Source organism: Narcine bancroftii, chromosome 1 (genome assembly GCF_036971445.1).
Source record: "Narcine bancroftii isolate sNarBan1 chromosome 1, sNarBan1.hap1, whole genome shotgun sequence".
Classification (NCBI taxonomy): Eukaryota; Metazoa; Chordata; class Chondrichthyes; order Torpediniformes; family Narcinidae; genus Narcine; species Narcine bancroftii.
This window is the reverse complement of record NC_091469.1, coordinates 123,900,434-123,916,041: the sequence shown is the minus strand read 5'-3', so window position 1 is coordinate 123,916,041 and position 15,608 is coordinate 123,900,434. Positions and strand designations below refer to the sequence as shown.

The 15,608-nt window shown below is 47.9% G+C and overlaps 1 protein-coding gene and 1 long non-coding RNA gene across 4 annotated transcripts in view; one reads left to right on the top strand and one right to left on the bottom strand.

The window, feature by feature from the left end:
- Positions 1-584: 584 nt before the first annotated feature.
- Positions 585-15,287, bottom strand: LOC138763647 (uncharacterized). Its single transcript, XR_011357698.1, has 2 exons — positions 13,694-15,287; positions 585-10,250 (listed from the first exon to the last, which is right to left on the bottom strand). It is a non-coding gene; the product is annotated as an uncharacterized lncRNA (long non-coding RNA).
- Positions 15,275-15,608, top strand: part of tbca (tubulin cofactor a) — a 136,225-nt gene continuing 135,891 nt past the window's right edge. Inside the window, exon 1 of one of the 3 annotated variants that reach the window (XM_069938114.1) lies at positions 15,275-15,427. In XM_069938114.1, the coding sequence (XP_069794215.1) occupies positions 15,375-15,427 (53 nt within the window). In that variant the 5' untranslated portion in view covers positions 15,275-15,374. The remainder of the gene's footprint in view (positions 15,428-15,608) is intronic. The other 2 variants (XM_069938149.1, XM_069938123.1) reach the window with 2 other exon arrangements.

Here is a 15,608-nt window from a genome sequence, read left to right as displayed (position 1 = left end):
ATTGGGGCGGGGGGTGCATGGGGCCCAACTCATTCCGACCAGGTAAAGTCAAGAAAATGAAACAGCCTGGGCTTTGACTGCCATGCCATGACAAACCCACAAAATCCTGACATGTTTTGTTCCTTTGCTGTGAATGTCTTTAATGTCCTATGCAACTGTGATTCCTGAAATGTCTAGTGTTGAATATGGGGGCTGGGGAGGAAGGGAGATAAAATGAGTTTGAACTCTGCAGGGATGTATAAAATGAACAATTGTAAATTGTTGTCAATGTTAACATTGATACTGATAATGTTGATAGCTGTTTGAGTTCGAGACTGAAAAATCATTAAAAAATATTTGGAAAAACAATGGAGCAATGATATTGGCTGGCTTAATATGGGTTCCCACTTTATATGGGGCCTTCCCTTTTGAATTTATAAATAGATCTAAGAATATCTACACTTGCTACTTCCATTTCTGCTGAAATAATTTCCAGTAGGTACAGCAGCCACTGAACCAGGAATGCTGAGATGTTACCTTCAGTTCACCAACCTAATTTATTCTTCATTAGAATCATCAAAATAATGATAAATATGACATCAACATTTATACACATCACTTTTATATTAATTTATAAAGACATAAATGATATACATGTTCATACTTATGAAGCAACATCAAAGTGAAAACAAATGAAAACATGTAGCGGCGGCTACTCTGCTCCTGCAACAACACACACAACCAGACGGGTTGAGCTCAGTGAGCAGACTAGTTTATTGTAGGCTGCTGGGCTGTACTTATACTCCCAGCCTGGAACTGGCTGAGAACCGCACTGGAGAGCGCTGACGTCACCCGGGCGTCACGTGGTCCCCCAGCACGGGGCTTCTGAGTCCCGTGCTGGGAGGAAGGGAATACAGCGCCGTTTTGGCCAGATGCCCCGCCGCGTGGCTTACAAGGGGGCCCGGTTCACCCGCCTGCCTAGTGGTGAGCCGCCACACAGCCCCTCCCAGAACTGGTGCCAATGTCCTATTTCACCGGGTGGCCTCGCTTCTTGGGCTGGGCTACGACCACGGGGTCAGTGGGATCGAGGTGCGCTGGCTTCAGCCTGGCCATGGTAAACAGCTCTGGCCTGCCACCAATGTCCAGAGTGAACATGGAGCTGGAATGCTGTACAACCCTGCACGGGCCCTCGTACAGTCGCTGCAGAGGTGCCGTGGTCGAGCCCCGCCGAACGAAAACGTACTCCGTGTGACGGGCGGGTGCCATGCCTGGGCGGCAGTGGGGGTTTGAATGAGTCCAAGCGTGCCCTGAGGTGAGGAAGTAGTTTGTGCGGTGACCGCTGGGGATTGTGAGGTATGTTGACGAACTCACCATTGGTGCCCCGTAGACCAGTTCAGCAGATGATGCCTGCAGATCTTCCTTGGGAGTGGAGCGGATGCCCAGGAGCACCCAAGGCAGTTAGTCCACCCAGTCTGGATCGGTGAGGCAGGCCATGAGTGCCGACTTAAGGTGGCGGTGCAGACGTTCAACCAGTCCATTGGCCTGCAGGTGGTAGGCCATGGTGCGGTGTAGCTGGATCCCCAACCTGTTGGCGAGCTGTGCCCAGAGCGCAGATGTGAACTGGGCACCCCGATCGCTGGTGAGGTAACCCTGGACGCCGAACCGGGCGACCCAACCATGCAACAGTTCTCGGGAGCAGGAGTCGGTGGAGGCGTCTGGCATGGGGATCGCCTCAGGCTAGCGAGTGTTGCGGTCCACCATCGTAAACAGGTAATGGTTGCCCTGGGAAACAGGTAAGGGCCCGACAATGTCCACGTGAATGTGGCTGAACCGTTTCCGGATATGTTCGAACTCCTGTACAGGCGCCTTGGTGTGGCAATGGGAGCAGGTTCTGGCCCAGCCCGTGATCTGCTTCCACAGCCCATGCCATACGAACCGTTCTGCCACCATCTGGACCATGGACCTGATGGACTGATGTGAAAGGTCATGGATGTGGCGGAAGACCTGCCTGCACCACTGCTGGGGAACCACAGATCGTGCGGTGCCCATGGAGATATCGCACAGGATGGTGCCTTTACTGCTCGGAGTCAGGAGGTCTCAGAACCGCAGGTCCATGATGGCGGTCTTGAAGGCCCTCGTCTCCTCATCAGACTTCTGGTCCCAGGCTAGCTGGTCGAAGTCACGGCCGGACGTTTGCGTGCAGATGGCCGGTCGCAAGAGTGCATCGGCGACCACATTGTCCTTCCTCACCTTGTGCCGAATGTCAGTGGTAAACTCTGACACGAAGGAGAGGTGACGCTGCTGGTGGGCTGACCAGGAATCCTTTGCCATCGCGAGCACCTGGGTAAGGGGTTTGTGGTTGGTGAAGATGGTAAAAGTCCTCCCCTCCAAAAAATAGCAGAATTGCCGCACTGCCAGGTACATGCCCAGTAACCTGCGGTCAAAGGCACTATAATTGCATTCCATCGGGCGGAGCAGGTGGCTGAAGAATGCCAGCGGCTTCCAATGTCCAATCACCTGCTGCTCCAAAACTGCACTGATGGCTGTGGCAAAGACATCGACGGAGAATGCCATATGCAGGTCAGTGTGCGGGTGGGCAAGTATGGTGGCCTTCGCGAGGGCGTCCTTGGTGGCCTCGAATGCGGTGCAAGCTTCTGAGTTCCAAGCGAGCATTTTGTGCTTGGCTGTGATGAGGGCAAATAGCTCCCGGGATGAAGCGGTTGTAAAAGTTGACCATACCCGCGAACTCCTGCAGTCCCTTGAGGCTGTCCAGGTGTGGTAACTCCCTGATAGCGGCAACCTTTGCGGCGGTGGGCGTGGCTCCTTCGGCCGTGATGGTATGGCCCAGGAACTGCATGGACTCTTTCCCGAACTGGCACTTGGCTGGGTTAATGGTAAGGCCTAAATCGGCCAGCCGGGAGAAAAGGGCACGTAAGTGGGCCTTGTGTGCGCCTGGTCCTTGCTGGCGACGAGGATATCATCCAAATAAATAAAGACAAAATCCAAGTCCCTGCCCATAGAGTCCACGAGGCACTGGAAGGTCTGAGTGGCGTTCTTGAGCACGAATGGCTTGCGCAAGAATTCAAACAAGCCAAAAGGGGTGATGATGGCCATCTTGGGTATGTCCTCAGGGTGCACCGGGATCTGGTGATATCCGCGCACCAGGTCAACCTTGGAGAAAACCCTCGCACTGTGCAGGTTGGCCGTAAAGTCTTGGATGTGAGGGATGGGATAACGGACAGGAACTGTTGCCTCGTTGAGTTGTCGATAGTCTCCGCAGGGATGCCAGCCACTGGAGGCTTTTGGGACCAGGTGGAGCGGCGAGGCCCATGGGCTGTCGGACCGTCGAATGATCCCCAGTTCCAACAAGTACGAAAACTCCTCCTTCTCCACCTGGAGTTTGTCAGGCGGGAGCCGGCGTGCCTTGGCGTGAACCAGTGGGCCCTGGGTGGGGATGTGGTGGAACACCCCATGGCGCGGCAAGGCAGCAGAGAACTGTGGCTTGAGGAATGTCAGGAACTCGTCCAGGATTCACTGGAACTTGTCTCTGGGCACGCTGATCATGGCCATCTGCAGTTGCTCCGAGCGGGAAGTGTCGAGGCGAATGGCCTGGAATCTACGGGCGTCCACCAGCCATCTACCTCGAATGTCCACCAGAAGCCTGTGTACGAGGAGGAAGTCTGCATCCAGGATGGCAGTCGGGAGGGTTGAGACGGTGAACCTCCACGCGAAATTTCATTGGCCGATCTGGAAGTGGACTGTCTTGTCTCCATACATCTGGATTTCTGTTGTGTTGGCCGCACGGAGGGGAGGTCCATGAGGTTGGTTCCTAGACTCGACGGCCGTGGCCGGAATGATGCTGATCTGGGCTCCAGTGTCAACGAGAACCACTGGCCACTGACTGAGCCCCACAGGTAGAGGAGGCTGTGTCCTTGGCCAGCCACCGCAGCTATTAACAGCGGCAGGCCTGGTTGTTTCCCTGGATCGAGCAGGGCTGACGACACTTCCGAGCCTTGGCTCCCCAGCGCTGGTGGTAAAAGCAGAGGCCTGGAGCGGATGCTGGTGTCTTGGTTATGCTCTTGGGGGCCCCTGCAGGGGCTGGATGCTCTACTGCAATGCTAGGGGCGGGCTTAGCGTGGTCGTGACCTGCTTAACTGCTGAGTCCTCTGAGAATCATGCGAGCCATAGCTCTTGGGCCTTCTGGGTGACCTTCCTCAGGTCGGTGAAGCTCTCCTGGACCAGCAGCGGCTGGATGTCCCCGAGCCATATGGTCGAGGAAAATGTGCTCGAAGAGTGGGCAGTTGGTGTGCTCACCCATGAGCGCGTCCATTAGCTCCATCGGGGACCTGTCCCCCAGGGCATTGAGGTGCAGCATCCGAGCGGCATGCTGGTGTCTGGATCGTCCAAGGGATCCAGTAAGCACTCGCTTGATGGTCTTGTATTTGTCTTCGGTGGGTAGGTGCTGAACGAGATGCAGCATGTGTCTGGCGATGGCCTGATCCAGGGCAGTGACCACATGGTAGAATTTGGTCATGTCAGTCAAAATCTGGCGGAGGTGAAACTGAGCCTCTGCATGGCCGAACCAGGTCTCCGGCTCCTGAACCCAGAATTCAGGCAGTTTCACGGCTATAGCACTGATCCCAGGCTCGCTCATGATGGGTTCGAAGACGTTTGAACCAGTTTGGGTCACCAACTGTAGAGGCAGCTACACTGCTCCTGAATGAACACACAGAAGGGAACACTCCCAATGACACCATTTTGGCCGGCTGCCCCGCCGCATGGCTTACAAGTGGGGTCGGTTCGCCTGCCTAGTGGTGAGCCACCACAAACACACCCTTCTTCTAGGTAGATAGTCACGAATAAATCATTAATATATTAAGTATCTATTGCCCTAGAGCAAAGTACCATGAGCTTCAACTGGAGAGTGTATTGATTTCAACAATAAATGTAGGTTAACAAATAACTAACTTTGCACTTTACAGAATTTCCCTAGGGATTCCCATCTGAGTAAACCTGTGCATAATGGTATGAATTGCTGTTGTTTGTTAGATGTTTCCATAGCTATTCTGATGAAATTGAAGCAGGCAATCAAGAGAGGCCACTCAGATTGTTTTCTTCTAATAGTTTTGTAAAATTATTTATCTAAAGTATATACCCTTTTACTAAAATAGTGGAAAATAGTTGTGATAATGAACATTTGCCCAAGAATATCAATGCAACAAATAAAGAAAATTTCCATATCAATTAATAAAAACACGTCAACAATGACACAAAAACGTATACTTTGTTGGCTGAAGAGTACTTTAGCAGAAACCATAGATGTGAAAAATGTTACAAATATATATGCCTCCATTCTTAAATAGGGGACCCTGGATGTCAAAATAAAGAGTGTCATCAGTTTATTGGCATTCCCTTAGTTGAAGGGTCTTTCCCCCACCCTCACCTCCATCCTCTAAAAAAAGTATCAGGTCATGAACCTACATTAAAATGCACTGAAATCTGTTGAACAGCAAAAGCTTCACTCCTTACTTTCACTTTATTTAATGTATCTGTTGTATTATATGCTGGGCTATTCCAATTAGATTGGAAAATTCTTCTCCTAAAATAATTATTGGCTTAAGTGCAACCAAAGTCAAAATAGCATTTAGATTTTCAATAAATCATTCAAACTATTGTCTATTCTAAAGCAGCGCAGATTTACAAGGTTAGTTCCAGGGATGGCAGGGTTGTCATATGCAGCAAGGCTAGAAAAACTGGACTTGTATCCATTGGAGTTTAGAAGGATGAGGGGGGACATGATTGAGGTATACAAAATCATCAGGGGGATAGACAAGGTGAAGTCTGATTACTTGTTCCCAGTGATGGGGGAGACGAGGACTAGAGGGCATAGTTTAAGGGTACAGGGTAGGCCCTTTAGGACGGAGATGAGAAAGCATTTTTTTACCCAGAGAAGTGTGAATCTGTGGATTGCTCTGCCACAGAGGGTGGTAGAGGCGGATTCGCTGACTATGTTCAAAAGAGAGTTAGATAAGACTCTTGTGGGTAACGGAGTTAAGGGTTATGGGGATAAGGCTGGAAAGGGGTACTGATGGTAATGATCAGCCATGATCTAAAATGGCGGTGCTGGCCCGACGGGCCAAATGGCCTACTCCAGCTCCTATTGTCTATTGTCACTTTCAAGTCACATCCACTCTTTAAGTAATTCCACCACAATTGATTCAGTTTCTCTAATTTTACCATCATTTTCTCTACTTCAGATTTCCTAGTTTATACTAGTATTCAGTTTTCTCTATATTGCCAATTGAACTCAGCCCCTGTTACCCCCAACAAATTCAGTTAAATTGATATTCTGGTTCCACTCTCCTTCAGAACGAGATTCAGAATTTGTCAGGAAGTCATGAAGTTCGGTGTTTTGTGGCAGCATCACAGTGCAAACATTCAGATTATTCACAATCATATAACCATCTTATGACAATTACTATAAAAAATAAAAATAACAGTGCATGAAAAGTAAGGCAGTGTCTTTGGTTCATTGATTATTCCAGAATCTGATGGCAGCGGAAAGAAGCTGTCCTTGTGCCGTTGAGCACTTGTCTTTAGGCTCCTGTACCTTTTGTCCTGATGGTAGCAGAGCGAAGGGGGCATGTCCTGGGTGGTGAGGGTCTTTGAGGATAGAGGTTTCTTTTTTAAGACACCATTTCATGTAAATATCCTCGATAGAGTGAAGTTTGGTGTTTGTGATGTTGCAGGCCGAGTTAACAACCCTCTAGAGTTTATTCTTGTCCTGAGAGTTGGCACCTCCATACCTGGCAGTGATGCAACCAGCCAGAATGCTCTCCAAGGTACACCTGTAGAAGTTTACGAGTCTTCAGTGACATACCAAATCTCCTTAGACATCTCACAAAGTATAGCCGTTGGTGAGCCTTCTTTGTGATTTCATTGACATGGAAGTTCCAGGATGGATCCTCAGAGATGTGGACACTCAGGAATTTGAAGTTCTTGGCCCTCTCCACTACTAAGCCCTTGATGAGGACTGGGTCATGTTCCCCTGACTTCCTCCTGAAGTCCACAATCATCTCCTTGGTTTTGCTAACCTTAAGTACAAGGTTGTTGTCATTACACCATTCAATGAGCTAATCTATCACCCTCCTGCATGCTTCCTCATTGCCATTTGTGATTCTGCCGACAACTGTGGTGTCATTGGTGAACTTCTAGATAGCACTGGAATTGTGCTTGATCATGGGTGTATAATGAGAAGAGCATGGGCTAAGCACGCATCCTTGGGGATGCGCCTGTGTTGATAACCAGTGGGGAGAAGACGTTATTTCCAATTTGTACTGACTGTGGTCTTTCAATGAGAAAGTCAAGGATCCAGTTGTAGAGAGGGGTACAGAGGCCTAGAGTATGTAGCTTCTTGAGCAGCACTGAGAGCTTAATGGTATTGAAGTCCAAGCTGTAGTCGAGGAAGAGTAGCTGTTTTCGAGGTGATCCAGAGCTGAGTGGAGAGCCAGAAATATTGCATCTGCTGTGGAGCAATTGTGACGATAGAAAAATTTGCAGTGGGTCCAGATCTTTACTTAAGTACCCGTTAATTCTGGCCATGACCAGCCTCTCACAGCATTTCATCACAGTGGAAGTTAGTGCTATTGGGTGGTAGTCATTGAAGTAGCTCACACTACTCTTCTTGGTACCGAGATGATTGATGGCCTTTTGAAGCAGGCGGGAACCATTGACTGCCGGAATGAGAGACTGAAAATGTCCGCAAACACTCCAGCTAGTTGGTTGGTGCAGATTCTCAGTACCCCGCCAGGTTTGCTGTCAGGGCCTGATGCCTTGCAAGGGTTCACCCTCTTGAATGATCTTCTGACATTGCCCTCAGAGACACTGATTTTACCTTTCGAGTTCAACTTTGTGTGCTCCGAAAACTTAAAATTCTTCCCCTAATGAAGTGACATTCCCATCTTCTATGTTTTCAATGCACTGTCAACAACTGTCCCTTTTTAACCTCAGCCTGCTTTGGAAAATAAGATAAATTGATCCTCCTGGGCAACTTCAACACCAAGGTGGGAAAGATGCAATCCTACCAAGTAGGCTGGATTCAAGAGCCAGCTTGAAACAAAATATTTTCACTTCTCAAAGCTAAGAAGGAACTTTAGAACATAGAAGAGGGCCTTCAGCTCATGATGTCTACACCGAACATGATGACTATTGTGTACTTTGAGTCCATGCAGGCATGGCATGAAGAGTGGAAAAAGTATAGTACAATGCACAACAGCCTCAATGTCATTGATTTTCTTCTTTATTCTCTCCATCAGAGCCTCCATTTCACTTCTTTCACTGCAATTCAGTTTCACCTTCTCTCCTCTCCTCATTCTTTTTTTTTAGCCTAATACTGTTTGTTTTATTTTCCTCCTCCTTTGCCCATCCCAATTAAGTTCTTTAATTTTAATAATGTACCCTATGAGTTGATGCATGCATGTTGACCACTCTCTTAACTCTGATATTCAATCTTCTGCTTTCTACCCCTCTTCTGGGTGCTCAAGTTCTATTTTGTCAATTTCAGGAATCATGCGCTCCTTTCCCATTGCCTTCCCTCTTCCAGTCATTGATTTTACCTTGCTCCTGCTTTTAGAAGTGATGAGAATGATATAAGTTTATTATTATATACCTTGTATAACATACAAAAACACCAAAATTCTTAGTTGTTGGAGCTGAACTGGTACCTTGTAAAGAAAATCTATACAAACAAAAATCAACTATAATAAGTCTACTTAATTGAATTAAAAAGAGACAAATACAAAACCAAAGATAGATAATAATATTCAGTTATCCTAGTACAAAAATAGCGAGTTATTAATAGTGCAGTCATTTTGTGGTGGAGAATCAGTCTCTGATTAGTGTAACAAAGGGAGGTACAAGATCCTCTTCCTTTATCCAAAGACGCTGCGATGTAGGTAGAAACCTTTGGGTTTAAGGGCAGAGACCGGAGAATTGAAGGTGAGCCATATATCCATGAACTATATGTGCTGTAGTCCCAGCAGAACCCATGGCAGCTCATTTATCCAACTAGGCCCAGTGAGTTGGGCTTTGAGTGCGGTCTTGAGCTGCCGGTGGAAACGTTCCACAAGACCTTTGGACTGCAGGTGGTACGCTGTAGTGTGATGCAATTGTGTGCAACAAAACTGTGCAAGGGCAGTTCATAACGCAGAGGTGAATTGCACTGAAGTGATGTGTGTGGGAACTCTGAATCTCAAGATCCAATTGGCAATAAATGCTTTGGTGCATGTCTCAGTGTAGCTGGATGGCAATGGGATGATCTCTGGCCAGCGTATGAATTGATCTATGACTGGGAGGATGTACCTCATGTTCTGAGGCACTGGCAATGGTCCAACCAGGTCTGTATGCACTGTTCAAAACACCAGCGTACCGCTGGGAAAGGTTGGAGAGGTGCCTTGGTGTGCCGCTGAATTTTGTAAGTTTTGGTAGGGGGTACACGTCCGGGCCCACTGTATGTATTTAGTTGCCATGAGCTTGACGGTTGCTCTGATGGAGGAATGAGACAAGTTGTGGACTTTGTCAAAAAGACGTTGTCTCCAAGACACTGGAACTACCGGCTTGGGGTACCCCAAAGACACGTCACAAAGCAGAGTTGGTCCGCCTAGTTGTGGTGCCACTTGTTGCATGTCCAGGTTCTTAACAGCAGTGCTGTATGCCTGAACATCAGGAACCATGGCCTGTGCACTGGCCAAATCAGAGATATCTACGCCACCCTGGATATGATGCACTGTCGGTCTGGATAGCATGTCAGCAATCAGACTGTTTTTCCCTGAGACATGATACACATCCGTTGTGAATTCAGAAATGTACAAGTGGTGTTACTGCCTGGCCGACCACGGGTCCAATATTTTGCCAAAGGCAAAAGTGAGTGGCTTAAGATCCGTGAAAGTGATGAAATAGCAGCCCTTCAAAACATATCAGAAGTGTCGTGTGGCCAGGTACAACCCCAACAGCTCTTGATCAAATGTGCTCCATTTCATTTCCGATGCCTGTAGGTGGCGGCTAAAGAAAGCCAGGGGTTGGAAATGGCTATTGATGGACTGTTCAAGAACTGCTCCCTCAACTGTAGCTGAGGCGTCAGTGGTGAGTGCCAGGGCGGCAGTGGGATTAGAATGTGCGAGCATCGCTGCATTGGCCAGAGTGTCTTTGGCAGTTGTGAACGCAAGATCTGCCTCTGTGGTCCAAGTAACTTCCTTGCGCTTTGTGGTGAGGAGCTGAAACAGTGGTAGAAGAATGTCAGCGGCCGCCGGAATGAAACGGTGATAAAAATTTATCATGCCCAAGAACTTCTGGTTGTTTCCCATGTGTTTATAAAAGTTACATGTGATTGTAACACTTGTGATCAGACTGTGAACCCACTGAACCTCATACTCTTCTCAACACAATTGGAACTGCAAGCAGGGTTCAAGGAGTTACGACTGAACATACATTGAGTCTTAACAATGTGGAAGATTGTACTAATAAGTGTGTGTGTGGACATCCTGGAAGGTGCACGTGTGATTGTATACCTCCTCACCACTGGTGGCAAACGGATACAACCCACAGTTAGGGAAGGGACCCCAGGGTCAGATTATAAAATCCTTGGGTGGACTGATGATCGTCAGGGTTTCAGCTGCTTGGTGGCCTGGCTGGCAAGCCACACCATGCCTGTCAATTGGGTCGACAGGTTGGACCCCCTCAGAGAGAAGATAGGGCACCATATGATCTCCCACCTGGGAGTTACTGGGGTTTCCTGAGGCTGGGGGGAGTTGTGGGGAAAGCTCTATGGTTACTGCTTAGGCACCAGTGGGGTATCACGTCTGAGTTAAGTAATCAGGGTGCTCAGAAAGATAGAGAGATAGAATCCCTGCAACATGCTATTGTGAACTGCAAGAGGCAGTACAGATTGCCCAAATTAAAATCATGGAGGCAGCTTCCAAACTGATTGAAACACAGCAGGCAGCATCTGCAAGCAACTTGCTGGTCTGGCTTGCAGCTTGACTCACGAAAAATCCGAGCCATGTCCCACAGGGAGAGGGGATCGACACACGGTGGCGGGATGGGTATGGATAGATGGATGGTGATAACCCTGAGGAAACTGAATCCCACAACATGCTCTTCCTCCCTGCATGCTCGAACCTTCACAAGCCTGTCTAGCGACCATGCAGTCCCTGATCTGCCACAAGGGCACCCTGCTGACTCTCCAAAGTGGGGAGGGAGCCAAAAATGGAGGGTCCTTGGGTGGGCAAGTAGGTGGTCATTGTGAGAAAATGGAATGCCAGGACTATACTGCTAAGGGGCTAACAAGGCGACGGGACTGATATCACCGACGGCCAGGCAAACTTTGCCATGCCACTGCTTCAGTTGGAAGATGGGGGGTGGGGGAGCTCCCAATTCCTTTCTCTATTGGGAAGTGAGTGCCCTGGGCGATCTGTCTGACCAGCAGACGACTGACAATGCCTTGTGGTTGCCACCAGAAGGGGTCGATGATGGCACCACATTGTGAGAACTGGTGGTGATTGCGGTCCGGGCCAGGTTCCCTGCCCTCACAGAATGGGGCCAACAGAGCCAGCTGCAATGGCACACCGTTGGCGTGGGGATGCGGATTGTTAGGGAGTGGGCATTGATCATGGATATCTCGGGGGACGCACACGAACACCACCTCCCAGGGAGTACAAAGGTGATAGGTACCTTGGTGGGCTATTTAGTCGCTGCCACACACCCCGACCATAGAGCGGTGGTCTTGCTCCTCTTGGGACTGACAACTGGGATGGCAGTCCAAAAAGCCATTACCATCTGGAGGGAACGGAATACCCAGAGTGGAGAACTCCTGCTCAAGTTTTCAGAGCTGAAGGCAAGTTCAGCGATGTCACCCTAACGTTCTCCCATGTTTGTTTCCCATGTGTTAATAAAAGATACTTGTGATTGTAACACTTGTGGCAGACTCTTCTCTCTGTGAACTCACCAAACCTGATACTCTACTCAACACAACAGCCCCTGACTAATCTATCTTTGGAGCTCTCCAAATATACCCACCCCTCTTCCTTACCCTCCCCCCCCCCACCACAGGAGAAGACTACCCTTCAAGCTGTTCCTCTTCTCGAATTGAGGGTCTACGAAATGATCATCAAAACAGACTGCTGTGATCCCATCACTGATTTCAGCCACCACACCAGCTTGTTTCATCAGCAAGAAACACTAGTCACTTATTATGCAGAGAACTTTCAGCAAGACAGGCAGAAGCTGTTGCCATGGAAACATAAACCTCAACATTGGACATTCGATCACATTTTTGTTATGCACATTCCGGGTGAAGATTTTGTAATGGACTTTTTGTGTTTTAATTTTTAATCATCATGACCAGTAGTAATAATGTCATTAAGCACACTCAGGGAATGTAGTTGCAGTTCACGGCTTCAAATTTTCAGTTTATAAGTAGTGTCACAGATCAAATACTTAAAAAGAAATCCTGCATATATTTTGTTTCACTTGACAATGACAGTGTCACCCCAGCCCATGGAGTCGGGGGTTCAGGAGCTTTTATTTAAAATCACAAATTGACTAATTTTCAGTCCCACCTCCTCCTGGCTATCATTACAGGATTCAACACAGGCACTTGTGACACCTGGTGAAATAGAACATGAGCAGGAATGTCATCCTGGTGTCAGACGACAGCCCAGGAAAATAGGGCGCCCTGGGTACATCCTGGATATACGTCTGCTGGCCTGCCCCCACCTCACCATGGGATAGCATGGTGAAGGCCATCTGGACACTGTGCTTAGGGAGTGCCCAAGCGTGAGGTCAAGGAGTGGGATACACAAGCCAAGAGAGGGCTCTAGCAATTCACAGATGTTGGTGGTAAGGGTGCTCACGTTTGCCAGCCAAGCTGGAGAAACCAGGTACAAGAGTCAGTGATCATTTTACCCTCCCCTCTGACTCTGGGGAGCAGCTCCCACAGGACTCTGCTCCGTTGGAAACACAGCAACCTTATTTAGTTGGGGGTGGTGTGTGGGGGAAGTTGGTGAGGTCTTGTCATTAAATTTGATTATGTGCCTTGTCCAGCATATGGAAGGCACTTATCTACTTATTGATCCACTAGATTGGATTTTTTAAAATTCATCTTTTTGTTCTTTTTCTATTTCCTTTTTTAAATAATTGTAACATGTACATAGAGTTATTGATTGTTGTGATAGAGATTATAGAGTGATGCGGCCTCCGACAGGTGGAATGTTGTGGTGGAAAAAACGTGGCCTCCATGGCTGCCTGGAATGTGTGTATTGTGGGTGGTCATGTGTCCTCCCCATCTGGAACTTTTTCAAAAGTCACATCACCTGTCAATCAAGGTTGGACTCTGGCCACCCATTAGTGCACACCTTGCCGTTGGCTACTTTAAATCATGTAGGGTCATTATTAGCTAGAAATACAGATTAGCACTGTATAATCGCACCAATGCACAGCAATTTATCTCTCTCTGCCTTGTTGTCCAAGCCCCGGACATCATTCCATGCAAATTTGCTACTGTGGACATCACTGGAAGGGTCGCAGTTAAGGTGTACACTACACTGAAGCTGAGCTGTAGTATTGCGACAGATTAATACTTGCATCAGAGCCACACTCCCCGTTTACAGGGCCACAGTCCCTGTTTATAGTGTGTGAGTGGGGTTGAATATTGATTTACCATTGTTGGAGTCCAACTGATGTCCAAGGTCAATGTCTATATTGTCGCTTAAGAGAATTAGCAATTGTGTATTATTGAACATTCTCTTGTTTGTTTCCTGTGTGTTAATAAAAAGTTGCATGTAACACTTGTCTCTCTGTGAACCACTGAACCTGACAATCTTTCCAACAAGACAAATGTGTATAAATTGTAATAGAACCCAGAACTGCACAGCACAGGAATGGGCCCTTTTCCCATTATACCTGGTCTGACCATGATGCCAAATTAAATGTAAATTTTGCTGCTGGCATATGACATATTTCTCTCTATTCTCTGCATGTGTCTCCCTTGAAATTTCTTAAATGCTTCTATATCATTTGCTTCAACAATTATCCATAGTTGCCCATTCCAGGCACCATTTTCTGTATAAAACAAAACTTGCCATGCATATCTCCTTTAAATTTCCATATTTTTCTTCCCCCCACCTCTATCAATCACCTTAAACACATCCTCTAATATTCAATATTTTTACCAGGAGAAAAATATTGACTCTTTAAGGACATGTGACTGTCTACCCAATTAATGCTTCTAATAATTGTACAAGCTCCTATCAGGTCTCCTTTCAGCCTCGGATGATCCAGAAAAAACAACCCAAGTTTGTGCAATCTCCAGAGAAGATAGCCTCTTACCCAGGCAACTTCTTGGTAAATCTCCTCTGTACTCATTCCCAAGTCTCCACATTTTCCCCCAAAATGGGGCAACCAGAATTCCACCAAATACTCCAAATGTATCCTAACCAAAAAGTTTTATCCATATTTATTTTTATATTTAATGAAGGTCTTCTTTACTATCCCATCTTCTTGAATGGCCATGAACTTGCACCCCTCGATTCCTGCTTCTCCTTACATTCGATGTTCCAAAGCAACAATGCCTGAGACTCCACTTGCACGGTTCACCACTCCAGCAATCTTTGGGTCATCTGCAAACTGACTAACCCACTCATTTCAATTTTCATCCAAGTCACAAGTGGCAGCCCAACATCAATCCCTGTGAATCACCATTGAAATAACATCCTTCCATCACTACCCTGGGTCTTCTTGAGGCCAGCCAATTCGAAATCTACAGCATTATATCACCAGGGATCAGCCTACCATGAGAGGCCTTAAGGCCTGCTTCAAGAAAGCCCATCCACTTCCCAAACCATCCTGCAAAAACTTAATTTCTGTGCATTGTACAGCGTCAATGGCAATAAACGCGTTATCAAAAATAGTGGCGTTTGGAGCCGAAACCTTCCACTGCACATTCGACCTGGAAAAAGCCGACCATTCCTTTTCTTCCACTGATCCTACTTCCACCGGCCCGAGTTCCTCCCACAAGAGTGAGTTTAGCTTCAGGCTCCAACATCTGTAACGTGCCTGTCTCCACGGCACCTCGGACTCGGGGGGGACTGCGCAGGAAAGTAGTCGATAAATAAACAAAGGAGAGAACGAAATAAAAGAACGTCGACAAAATTAAACGAAAGGACCACCTCTCTGCAGCCTCCCAGTTGCTGGGCGACCGAATCCGGGCCGCCGCGGCCCGAGGAGGGGGGCGGTTGTGCGCATGCGTGACCTTTTCCTCGGGTTGCTAGGGGGCGACAGTTGAATGCGAGACGCGGGGTTTCCCGTCACGTTTTGAGGCTGCTTTCTCTCGGAACACAAGCATGGCGGATCCCAGAACGCGCCAGATCAAAATCAAAACCGGAGTGGTGAAGCGGTAAGGGCCTCTGCGTCTTGACGGGCAGAAGGGTTGGGCACCGGGCTGGCAGAGTGTCGCGGCTCGTCCTTTGTTGGAACTGGAGCCTGAGGCCTAGGACTGGAGTTGCTGAATCACATCGACCGCCTCTTGTTTTTGTGCGAAATTTGATGGATCTGCTTTGCCGCGACTTAATGATCCC